Source organism: Daphnia carinata, unplaced genomic scaffold (genome assembly GCF_022539665.2).
Source record: "Daphnia carinata strain CSIRO-1 unplaced genomic scaffold, CSIRO_AGI_Dcar_HiC_V3 NW_026453094.1, whole genome shotgun sequence".
NCBI classification, from domain to species: Eukaryota; Metazoa; Arthropoda; class Branchiopoda; order Diplostraca; family Daphniidae; genus Daphnia; species Daphnia carinata.
The window spans coordinates 1,142-14,942 of NW_026712530.1; the positions used below are offsets into that span (position 1 = coordinate 1,142).

The 13,801-nt window shown below is 31.4% G+C and overlaps 1 protein-coding gene across 1 annotated transcript; it reads left to right on the forward strand.

The window, feature by feature from the left end:
• Positions 1-11,119: 11,119 nt before the first annotated feature.
• LOC130699876 (arginine and glutamate-rich protein 1-B-like) lies at positions 11,120-11,971 on the forward strand (the record flags this gene model as incomplete). Its single annotated transcript, XM_057521948.2, has 1 exon — positions 11,120-11,971. A coding segment is annotated over exon 1 (852 nt), but the record flags the coding sequence as incomplete, so codon positions are not given.
• Positions 11,972-13,801: the final 1,830 nt, after the last annotated feature.

The window sequence follows — 13,801 nt, forward strand, 5'->3', positions numbered from 1 at the left end:
TAGAATCAGTTTCAATATCTACATTCAAACAGCATGAAATATACGTGTATTCAATGTGAATATAGTGTTATAGAATCAGTTTCAATATCTACATTCAAACAGCATCAAATATACGTGTATTCAATGTGAATATAGTGTTATAGAATCAGTTTCAATATCTACATTCAAACAGCATGAAATATACGTGTATTCAATGTGAATATAGTGTTATAGAATCAGTTTCAATATCTACATTCAAACAGCATGAAATATACGTGTATTCAATGTGAATATAGTGTTATAGAATCAGTTTCAATATCTACATTCAAACAGCATCAAATATACGTGTATTCAATGTGAATATAGTGTTATAGAATCAGTTTCAATATCTACATTCAAACAGCATCAAATATACGTGTATTCAATGTGAATATAGTGTTATAGAATCAGTTTCAATATCTACATTCAAACAGCATCAAATATACGTGTATTCAATGTGAATATAGTGTTATAGAATCAGTTTCAATATCTACATTCAAACAGCATCAAATATACGTGTATTCAATGTGAATATAGTGTTATAGAATCAGTTTCAATATCTACATTCAAACAGCATCAAATATACGTGTATTCAATGTGAATATAGTGTTATAGAATCAGTTTCAATATCTACATTCAAACAGCATCAAATATACGTGTATTCAATGTGAATATAGTGTTATAGAATCAGTTTCAATATCTACATTCAAACAGCATCAAATATACGTGTATTCAATGTGAATATAGTGTTATAGAATCAGTTTCAATATCTACATTCAAACAGCATGAAATATACGTGTATTCAATGTGAATATAGTGTTATAGAATCAGTTTCAATATCTACATTCAAACAGCATCAAATATACGTGTATTCAATGTGAATATAGTGTTATAGAATCAGTTTCAATATCTACATTCAAACAGCATGAAATATACGTGTATTCAATGTGAATATAGTGTTATAGAATCAGTTTCAATATCTACATTCAAACAGCATGAAATATACGTGTATTCAATGTGAATATAGTGTTATAGAATCAGTTTCAATATCTACATTCAAACAGCATCAAATATACGTGTATTCAATGTGAATATAGTGTTATAGAATCAGTTTCAATATCTACATTCAAACAGCATCAAATATACGTGTATTCAATGTGAATATAGTGTAAGACAGTGAGTTTCAATATCTACATTCAAACAGCATGAAATATACGTGTATTCAATGTGAATATAGTGTTATAGAATCAGTTTCAATATCTACATTCAAACAGCATCAAATATACGTGTATTCAATGTGAATATAGTGTTATAGAATCAGTTTCAATATCTACATTCAAACAGCATGAAATATACGTGTATTCAATGTGAATATAGTGTTATAGAATCAGTTTCAATATCTACATTCAAACAGCATCAAATATACGTGTATTCAATGTGAATATAGTGTTATAGAATCAGTTTCAATATCTACATTCAAACAGCATGAAATATACGTGTATTCAATGTGAATATAGTGTTATAGAATCAGTTTCAATATCTACATTCAAACAGCATCAAATATACGTGTATTCAATGTGAATATAGTGTTATAGAATCAGTTTCAATATCTACATTCAAACAGCATCAAATATACGTGTATTCAATGTGAATATAGTGTTATAGAATCAGTTTCAATATCTACATTCAAACAGCATCAAATATACGTGTATTCAATGTGAATATAGTGTTATAGAATCAGTTTCAATATCTACATTCAAACAGCATCAAATATACGTGTATTCAATGTGAATATAGTGTTATAGAATCAGTTTCAATATCTACATTCAAACAGCATCAAATATACGTGTATTCAATGTGAATATAGTGTTATAGAATCAGTTTCAATATCTACATTCAAACAGCATGAAATATACGTGTATTCAATGTGAATATAGTGTTATAGAATCAGTTTCAATATCTACATTCAAACAGCATCAAATATACGTGTATTCAATGTGAATATAGTGTTATAGAATCAGTTTCAATATCTACATTCAAACAGCATGAAATATACGTGTATTCAATGTGAATATAGTGTTATAGAATCAGTTTCAATATCTACATTCAAACAGCATGAAATATACGTGTATTCAATGTGAATATAGTGTTATAGAATCAGTTTCAATATCTACATTCAAACAGCATCAAATATACGTGTATTCAATGTGAATATAGTGTTATAGAATCAGTTTCAATATCTACATTCAAACAGCATCAAATATACGTGTATTCAATGTGAATATAGTGTTATAGAATCAGTTTCAATATCTACATTCAAACAGCATCAAATATACGTGTATTCAATGTGAATATAGTGTTATAGAATCAGTTTCAATATCTACATTCAAACAGCATCAAATATACGTGTATTCAATGTGAATATAGTGTAAGACAGTGAGTTTCAATATCTACATTCAAACAGCATGAAATATACGTGTATTCAATGTGAATATAGTGTTATAGAATCAGTTTCAATATCTACATTCAAACAGCATGAAATATACGTGTATTCAATGTGAATATAGTGTTATAGAATCAGTTTCAATATCTACATTCAAACAGCATGAAATATACGTGTATTCAATGTGAATATAGTGTTATAGAATCAGTTTCAATATCTACATTCAAACAGCATCAAATATACGTGTATTCAATGTGAATATAGTGTTATAGAATCAGTTTCAATATCTACATTCAAACAGCATGAAATATACGTGTATTCAATGTGAATATAGTGTTATAGAATCAGTTTCAATATCTACATTCAAACAGCATGAAATATACGTGTATTCAATGTGAATATAGTGTTATAGAATCAGTTTCAATATCTACATTCAAACAGCATGAAATATACGTGTATTCAATGTGAATATAGTGTTATAGAATCAGTTTCAATATCTACATTCAAACAGCATGAAATATACGTGTATTCAATGTGAATATAGTGTTATAGAATCAGTTTCAATATCTACATTCAAACAGCATCAAATATACGTGTATTCAATGTGAATATAGTGTTATAGAATCAGTTTCAATATCTACATTCAAACAGCATGAAATATACGTGTATTCAATGTGAATATAGTGTTATAGAATCAGTTTCAATATCTACATTCAAACAGCATCAAATATACGTGTATTCAATGTGAATATAGTGTTATAGAATCAGTTTCAATATCTACATTCAAACAGCATCAAATATACGTGTATTCAATGTGAATATAGTGTTATAGAATCAGTTTCAATATCTACATTCAAACAGCATGAAATATACGTGTATTCAATGTGAATATAGTGTTATAGAATCAGTTTCAATATCTACATTCAAACAGCATGAAATATACGTGTATTCAATGTGAATATAGTGTTATAGAATCAGTTTCAATATCTACATTCAAACAGCATGAAATATACGTGTATTCAATGTGAATATAGTGTTATAGAATCAGTTTCAATATCTACATTCAAACAGCATGAAATATACGTGTATTCAATGTGAATATAGTGTTATAGAATCAGTTTCAATATCTACATTCAAACAGCATCAAATATACGTGTATTCAATGTGAATATAGTGTTATAGAATCAGTTTCAATATCTACATTCAAACAGCATGAAATATACGTGTATTCAATGTGAATATAGTGTTATAGAATCAGTTTCAATATCTACATTCAAACAGCATCAAATATACGTGTATTCAATGTGAATATAGTGTTATAGAATCAGTTTCAATATCTACATTCAAACAGCATGAAATATACGTGTATTCAATGTGAATATAGTGTTATAGAATCAGTTTCAATATCTACATTCAAACAGCATCAAATATACGTGTATTCAATGTGAATATAGTGTTATAGAATCAGTTTCAATATCTACATTCAAACAGCATCAAATATACGTGTATTCAATGTGAATATAGTGTTATAGAATCAGTTTCAATATCTACATTCAAACAGCATCAAATATACGTGTATTCAATGTGAATATAGTGTTATAGAATCAGTTTCAATATCTACATTCAAACAGCATCAAATATACGTGTATTCAATGTGAATATAGTGTTATAGAATCAGTTTCAATATCTACATTCAAACAGCATGAAATATACGTGTATTCAATGTGAATATAGTGTTATAGAATCAGTTTCAATATCTACATTCAAACAGCATCAAATATACGTGTATTCAATGTGAATATAGTGTTATAGAATCAGTTTCAATATCTACATTCAAACAGCATGAAATATACGTGTATTCAATGTGAATATAGTGTTATAGAATCAGTTTCAATATCTACATTCAAACAGCATCAAATATACGTGTATTCAATGTGAATATAGTGTTATAGAATCAGTTTCAATATCTACATTCAAACAGCATCAAATATACGTGTATTCAATGTGAATATAGTGTTATAGAATCAGTTTCAATATCTACATTCAAACAGCATCAAATATACGTGTATTCAATGTGAATATAGTGTAAGACAGTGAGTTTCAATATCTACATTCAAACAGCATGAAATATACGTGTATTCAATGTGAATATAGTGTTATAGAATCAGTTTCAATATCTACATTCAAACAGCATCAAATATACGTGTATTCAATGTGAATATAGTGTTATAGAATCAGTTTCAATATCTACATTCAAACAGCATGAAATATACGTGTATTCAATGTGAATATAGTGTTATAGAATCAGTTTCAATATCTACATTCAAACAGCATGAAATATACGTGTATTCAATGTGAATATAGTGTTATAGAATCAGTTTCAATATCTACATTCAAACAGCATCAAATATACGTGTATTCAATGTGAATATAGTGTTATAGAATCAGTTTCAATATCTACATTCAAACAGCATGAAATATACGTGTATTCAATGTGAATATAGTGTTATAGAATCAGTTTCAATATCTACATTCAAACAGCATGAAATATACGTGTATTCAATGTGAATATAGTGTTATAGAATCAGTTTCAATATCTACATTCAAACAGCATGAAATATACGTGTATTCAATGTGAATATAGTGTTATAGAATCAGTTTCAATATCTACATTCAAACAGCATCAAATATACGTGTATTCAATGTGAATATAGTGTTATAGAATCAGTTTCAATATCTACATTCAAACAGCATCAAATATACGTGTATTCAATGTGAATATAGTGTTATAGAATCAGTTTCAATATCTACATTCAAACAGCATCAAATATACGTGTATTCAATGTGAATATATATAGTGTTATATCTACATTCAAACAGTTGAAAATATCAATGTGAATATAGTGTTATAGAATCAGTTTCAATATCGTGTACATTCAAACAGCATCAAATATACGTGTATTCAATGTGAATATAGTGTTATAGAATCAGTTTCAATATCTACATTCAAACAGCATCAAATATACGTGTATTCAATGTGAATATAGTGTAAGACAGTGAGTTTCAATATCTACATTCAAACAGCATGAAATATACGTGTATTCAATGTGAATATAGTGTTATAGAATCAGTTTCAATATCTACATTCAAACAGCATCAAATATACGTGTATTCAATGTGAATATAGTGTTATAGAATCAGTTTCAATATCTACATTCAAACAGCATGAAATATACGTGTATTCAATGTGAATATAGTGTTATAGAATCAGTTTCAATATCTACATTCAAACAGCATGAAATATACGTGTATTCAATGTGAATATAGTGTTATAGAATCAGTTTCAATATCTACATTCAAACAGCATCAAATATACGTGTATTCAATGTGAATATAGTGTTATAGAATCAGTTTCAATATCTACATTCAAACAGCATGAAATATACGTGTATTCAATGTGAATATAGTGTTATAGAATCAGTTTCAATATCTACATTCAAACAGCATGAAATATACGTGTATTCAATGTGAATATAGTGTTATAGAATCAGTTTCAATATCTACATTCAAACAGCATGAAATATACGTGTATTCAATGTGAATATAGTGTTATAGAATCAGTTTCAATATCTACATTCAAACAGCATCAAATATACGTGTATTCAATGTGAATATAGTGTTATAGAATCAGTTTCAATATCTACATTCAAACAGCATGAAATATACGTGTATTCAATGTGAATATAGTGTTATAGAATCAGTTTCAATATCTACATTCAAACAGCATCAAATATACGTGTATTCAATGTGAATATAGTGTTATAGAATCAGTTTCAATATCTACATTCAAACAGCATGAAATATACGTGTATTCAATGTGAATATAGTGTTATAGAATCAGTTTCAATATCTACATTCAAACAGCATGAAATATACGTGTATTCAATGTGAATATAGTGTTATAGAATCAGTTTCAATATCTACATTCAAACAGCATCAAATATACGTGTATTCAATGTGAATATAGTGTTATAGAATCAGTTTCAATATCTACATTCAAACAGCATCAAATATACGTGTATTCAATGTGAATATAGTGTTATAGAATCAGTTTCAATATCTACATTCAAACAGCATCAAATATACGTGTATTCAATGTGAATATAGTGTTATAGAATCAGTTTCAATATCTACATTCAAACAGCATCAAATATACGTGTATTCAATGTGAATATAGTGTAAGACAGTGAGTTTCAATATCTACATTCAAACAGCATGAAATATACGTGTATTCAATGTGAATATAGTGTTATAGAATCAGTTTCAATATCTACATTCAAACAGCATCAAATATACGTGTATTCAATGTGAATATAGTGTTATAGAATCAGTTTCAATATCTACATTCAAACAGCATCAAATATACGTGTATTCAATGTGAATATAGTGTTATAGAATCAGTTTCAATATCTACATTCAAACAGCATCAAATATACGTGTATTCAATGTGAATATAGTGTTATAGAATCAGTTTCAATATCTACATTCAAACAGCATCAAATATACGTGTATTCAATGTGAATATAGTGTTATAGAATCAGTTTCAATATCTACATTCAAACAGCATGAAATATACGTGTATTCAATGTGAATATAGTGTTATAGAATCAGTTTCAATATCTACATTCAAACAGCATCAAATATACGTGTATTCAATGTGAATATAGTGTTATAGAATCAGTTTCAATATCTACATTCAAACAGCATGAAATATACGTGTATTCAATGTGAATATAGTGTTATAGAATCAGTTTCAATATCTACATTCAAACAGCATCAAATATACGTGTATTCAATGTGAATATAGTGTTATAGAATCAGTTTCAATATCTACATTCAAACAGCATCAAATATACGTGTATTCAATGTGAATATAGTGTTATAGAATCAGTTTCAATATCTACATTCAAACAGCATCAAATATACGTGTATTCAATGTGAATATAGTGTTATAGAATCAGTTTCAATATCTACATTCAAACAGCATGAAATATACGTGTATTCAATGTGAATATAGTGTTATAGAATCAGTTTCAATATCTACATTCAAACAGCATCAAATATACGTGTATTCAATGTGAATATAGTGTAAGACAGTGAGTTTCAATATCTACATTCAAACAGCATGAAATATACGTGTATTCAATGTGAATATAGTGTTATAGAATCAGTTTCAATATCTACATTCAAACAGCATGAAATATACGTGTATTCAATGTGAATATAGTGTTATAGAATCAGTTTCAATATCTACATTCAAACAGCATCAAATATACGTGTATTCAATGTGAATATAGTGTTATAGAATCAGTTTCAATATCTACATTCAAACAGCATGAAATATACGTGTATTCAATGTGAATATAGTGTTATAGAATCAGTTTCAATATCTACATTCAAACAGCATGAAATATACGTGTATTCAATGTGAATATAGTGTTATAGAATCAGTTTCAATATCTACATTCAAACAGCATCAAATATACGTGTATTCAATGTGAATATAGTGTTATAGAATCAGTTTCAATATCTACATTCAAACAGCATGAAATATACGTGTATTCAATGTGAATATAGTGTTATAGAATCAGTTTCAATATCTACATTCAAACAGCATCAAATATACGTGTATTCAATGTGAATATAGTGTTATAGAATCAGTTTCAATATCTACATTCAAACAGCATGAAATATACGTGTATTCAATGTGAATATAGTGTTATAGAATCAGTTTCAATATCTACATTCAAACAGCATGAAATATACGTGTATTCAATGTGAATATAGTGTTATAGAATCAGTTTCAATATCTACATTCAAACAGCATGAAATATACGTGTATTCAATGTGAATATAGTGTTATAGAATCAGTTTCAATATCTACATTCAAACAGCATCAAATATACGTGTATTCAATGTGAATATAGTGTTATAGAATCAGTTTCAATATCTACATTCAAACAGCATCAAATATACGTGTATTCAATGTGAATATAGTGTTATAGAATCAGTTTCAATATCTACATTCAAACAGCATCAAATATACGTGTATTCAATGTGAATATAGTGTTATAGAATCAGTTTCAATATCTACATTCAAACAGCATCAAATATACGTGTATTCAATGTGAATATAGTGTTATAGAATCAGTTTCAATATCTACATTCAAACAGCATCAAATATACGTGTATTCAATGTGAATATAGTGTTATAGAATCAGTTTCAATATCTACATTCAAACAGCATCAAATATACGTGTATTCAATGTGAATATAGTGTAAGACAGTGAGTTTCAAATTCAAACAGCATGAAATATACGTGTATTCAATGTGAATATAGTGTTATAGAATCAGTTTCAATATCTACATTCAAACAGCATCAAATATACGTGTATTCAATGTGAATATAGTGTTATAGAATCAGTTTCAATATCTACATTCAAACAACATCAAATATACGTGTATTCAATGTGAATATAGTGTTATAGAATCAGTTTCAATATCTACATTCAAACAGCATCAAATATACGTGTATTCAATGTGAATATAGTGTAATACAGTGAGTTTCAATATCTACATTCAAACAGCATGAAATATACGTGTATTCAATGTGAATATAGTGTTATAGAATCAGTTTCAATATCTACATTCAAACAGCATGAAATATACGTGTATTCAATGTGAATATAGTGTTATAGAATCAGTTTCTTTATCTACATTCAAACAACATCAAATATACGTGTATTCAATGTGAATATAGTGTTATAGAATCAGTTTCATGATCTACATTCAAACAGCATCAAATATACGTGTATTCAGAAAAATGTGAATATAGTGTTGAAAATAAAATAATATATCAATATCTACATTTAAACAACATATAAACAAAAAAATGCGTTTTTTTATTCAATGTGAATATAGTGTTATAGATTCAGTTTCAATATCTACATTCAAATAGCATAAAATATACGTGTATTCAATGTGAACATAGTGTTATAGAATCAGTTTCAATATCTACATTCAAACAGCATGAAATATACGTGTATTCAATGTGAATATAGTGTTATAGAATCAGTTTCATGATCTACATTCAAACAGTATCAAATATACGAGTATTCAATGTGAATATAGTGTTATAGAATCAGTTTCATTATCTACATTCAAACAGTATCAAATATACGTGTATTCAATGTGAATATAGTGTTATTTAGTTCGCCAGTTTCAATATCTTAAATAACAGCTTCTTAAAAATATTCGTGTATTCAATTGAATATAATTTAGATTCAGTTTCAATATCTAAAAACAGCATGAAAATAATATTGTGTGCATTCTAAAATCGTGAATATAGTTTATAATATTTCAGTTAGAAATATCTACATTCAAAAGCAAAATAGGTTGGTATTCAATGTGAATATGTGTGCCTTTTATAGAATCAAAGTTCGTTTTTATTTATTTTCAAACAGCAAAATTACGTGTATTCAATGGAATATCGTGTTAAGAATCGTTTCAATTCTACATTCAAACAACAACAAAAATACGTGTATTTTTTGTTTATATGTTGCAAAAATTAAATGCCATCTAATAGTAATATATTATTTTATTTTCAAACAGCATCTGGAAATATACGTGTATTCAATGTGAATATAGTGTAATACAGTGAGTTTCAATATCTACATTCAAACAGCATGAAATATACGTGTATTCAATGTGAATATAGTGTTATAGAATCAGTTTCAATATCTACATTCAAACGGCATCAAATATACGTGTATTCAATGTGAATATAGTGTAATACAGTGAGTTTCAATATCTACATTAAAACAGCATGAAATATACGTGTATTCAATGTGAATATAGTGTTATAGAATCAGTTTAAATATCTACATTCAAACAGCATCAAATATACGTGTATTCAATGTGAATATAGTGTAATACAGTGAGTTTCAATATCTACATTCAAACAGCATCAAATATACGTGTATTCAATGTGAATATAGTGTTATAGAATCAGTTTCAATAGCTACATTCAAACAGCATCAAATATACGTGTATTCAATGTGAATATAATGTTATAGAATCAGTTTATATCTACATTCAAACAGAATCAAATATACGTGTACTCAATGTGAATATAGTGTTTTAGAATCAGTTTCAATATCTACATTCAAACAGCATCAAATATAAGTGTATTCAATGTGAATATAGTGTTATAGAATCAGTTTCTATATCTACATTCAAACAACATCAAATATACGTGTATTCAATGTGAATATAGTGTTATAGAATCAGTTTCAATATCTACATTCAAACTGCATGAAATATACGTGAATTCAATGTGAATATAGTGTTATAGAATCAGCTTAAATATCTAAATTCAAACAGTATCAAATATACGTGTATTCAATGTGAATATAGTGTGATACAGTGAGTTTCAATATCTACATTCAAACAGCATGAAATATACGTGTATTATAAATAGAAAAACTCCGCTCAACTTTTACAGTGTTGACACGTCATTTATTTAGCTTTCTGAGTTCTTTTCGCGCCATTGCCGCGCCTCATGCCTCAGACCGTTTTTAGCTTTATCTGAGTGCAGTCATGGATTCCACCTCGTCACCGCTTAGCGAAGGGTCGTATTCCATTGACTCGAGAGTGAATTTAGAAGTTAGAAGAAACTCTCCCTTTCCTAGAGGGCCTGGATCATCACGTTCTAGATCGCGCTCCTGGTCAAGACGATACGACGTATCATCGCAGGATCACAGGAGAGACAGAAGCAGAGAACGTAGACGTCGGAACAGATCAAGATCACGAGATCGGCATCGTAGACGTTCACCACGCCGGTCATCAAGGAGCCGCTCCAGATCTCGACGCAGAGAGCGTTCTTCAAGATCCTCGCAGACGCCCCCACCTACGCCAGCCCTAGACCGAATCTTTCCAAAGGAGGCGTCAGCCCAACTAGCATCTTGGATGTCTGTTGGACAGAAACCAGCTCAAACTAGAGAGCTGAGGGACATTTTTAAACCGGCGTTCGAGGACAAAAATTTTCTGTTGTCATGCCCAAAAATGGATGACGTGGTAGAGCGGCAGATTTCCCGCAACAGGCACAGTAAATTCATCGCACAGAGAGAGTTGATCTGGAAATCAACACAGCTTAAGGTATTAGATATCGTCAGACCGCTGATTTCGCTTTGGAACCGCTTAGCTCCAAATACAGAGGAAGGGGCGATTTTGGAGAGCGCGATCCGTCTTTGGGCGGAAGCTCACTTCTTTATCTCAAAGAATAGGAGAGCCAACGTGATGAATAGCGTTTATCCACGCTTCAAATCCCTTTTGAAAGATCCCGCCAACTTTTCGCCTTCGGAAGTTGCCCAGCTTTTTGGTCCGACCTTTACCTCCGCTCTTCTGCAAGCAGCCGACGAGGACGCAAAATTACAAAAAGTCGCATCAGTCGGAAGGATCAGTGGAGGATTCGGCCAAAAAACTCAACAGAAACAAGCGGATAAGCCAGAGGATCCTCGCCCCGGTACTTCGAGACAAGGAGACCCGTCTGAGAGACGTGGTTACCAGACAAGGTACACTGACAGTCTCCCTCTTTTCTTTCCGGTCGTTAAGACACCCACACTGGGTAGGACGTCTACCTTAGTCAGAAAAAATGTAGGAGCTAGACTTAGATTCTTTGCTGTAGCGTGGCGTGCGTTGACCAATGACCCTTGGATCCATGAGATCATAGAGTCGGGTTACAAAATCGTTTTCGAGTCGGAACCTTTTCAATCTAAAGAACCGGGGGAATGCGTGATGAGTTAGCAAATGGATTTGGTCTGCGACGCGGAAGTATCGGATTTGTTGAAGAAAGAGGCCATTGTCAGAGCCCCAGAAACACCGGGTTTTTACAGTAGATTGTTCGCCATTCCTAAGAAAACGGGGGTTATAGGCCGATAATCAACCTAAAGAATCTCAACCAGCACATAGTTTACAAGCATTTTAAAATGGAGGGGTTGGACGTTGTAAAAAATTTGTTAAAAAAGGGGGATTGGATGGCTAAGCTTGACTTAAAGGATGCCTACCTGACGGTACCCGTGTGCTTCGCCCATCAGCCCTTTTTGCGTTTTAGGTGGAGAGAAAACGCCTACCAATTTACATGTCTACCTTTTGGGCTGGCGCCGGCCCCTCGGGTGTTTACTAAACTTTTAAAACCTGTAATGACGGCCCTACGTTCGAAAGGGGTGAGGGTGATCATTTACCTAGACGACATGTTATTTTTGAATGAGAGGAGGGAGGGGCTGTTAACAGATGTGAAGCTAGCGTCAGACCTCCTTCAAGGGGCTTGGTTTTCTCATCAACTGGGAAAAATCGCACCCGTCACCTTCCCAAACTTTGGAATTCCTAGGGATGATTTTGGATTCCCCGTCGCTGGCCTTCATTTTGCCAGAAAAGAAGAGGGAAAAAACTCGCAAGCTTTGTGTTCAGGCGCTGAAACATAATAGGGTAAAATTAAGAGACCTTGCAAAGATAATGGGCAACTTTGCTTGGGCCATTCCGGCCGTGCCGTTTGCACAGGCTCATTACAGGAAAGTCCAGCGTGATTTAATTCGGGCACTGCACAAGAATGTGGGGGATTTCGAAAGCTGTTTCACCTTATCCGAGGAAGCTAAAGCTAACCTTAGCTGGTGGATCACGAATATGGGCTCATCAAAGGGTAAAGTCATTTTTTCAGGCGAGCCGGACATGACTATTTTTTCGGACGCGTCAATGACCGGATGGGGAGCGGTTTTTAACAGGAGCACCGCTAGAGGTCCATGGTCAGTGGAAGATGGCCAAAGACACATAAACGAATTGGAGCTCCTGGCCGCTTTTTTCGCCCTCCAGTCGTTTGCCGCTACGGCATCCAACATATCCATCTCTTTACAGATGGATAACTGCACGGCGGTGTGCTATATTAACAGAGGAGGAGGAACTCATTCGAGATCCCTTTCTGATTTAGCGACACAGATCTCATCATGGTGCGAGAGTCGCCAAATTACGGTTCACGCGAGTTACCTGCCGGGACACCTCAACATTGTCGCCGACCGAGAGTCAAGGATGGGACTAGACAGCAGCGACTGGGCGCTCGATCAAGAGGTTTTCACGGCTATAAACAACGTCTGGACATGCCAGGTGGACCTGTTCGCAGCGGCCTGGAACAAAAAACTAGAAAAATTCTTTGCCTGGACTCCGCAACCACAGGCAACCGGAGTAGACGCGTTCTCGACCAGTTGGAAAGGCTTAAAAGCTTACGCCTTT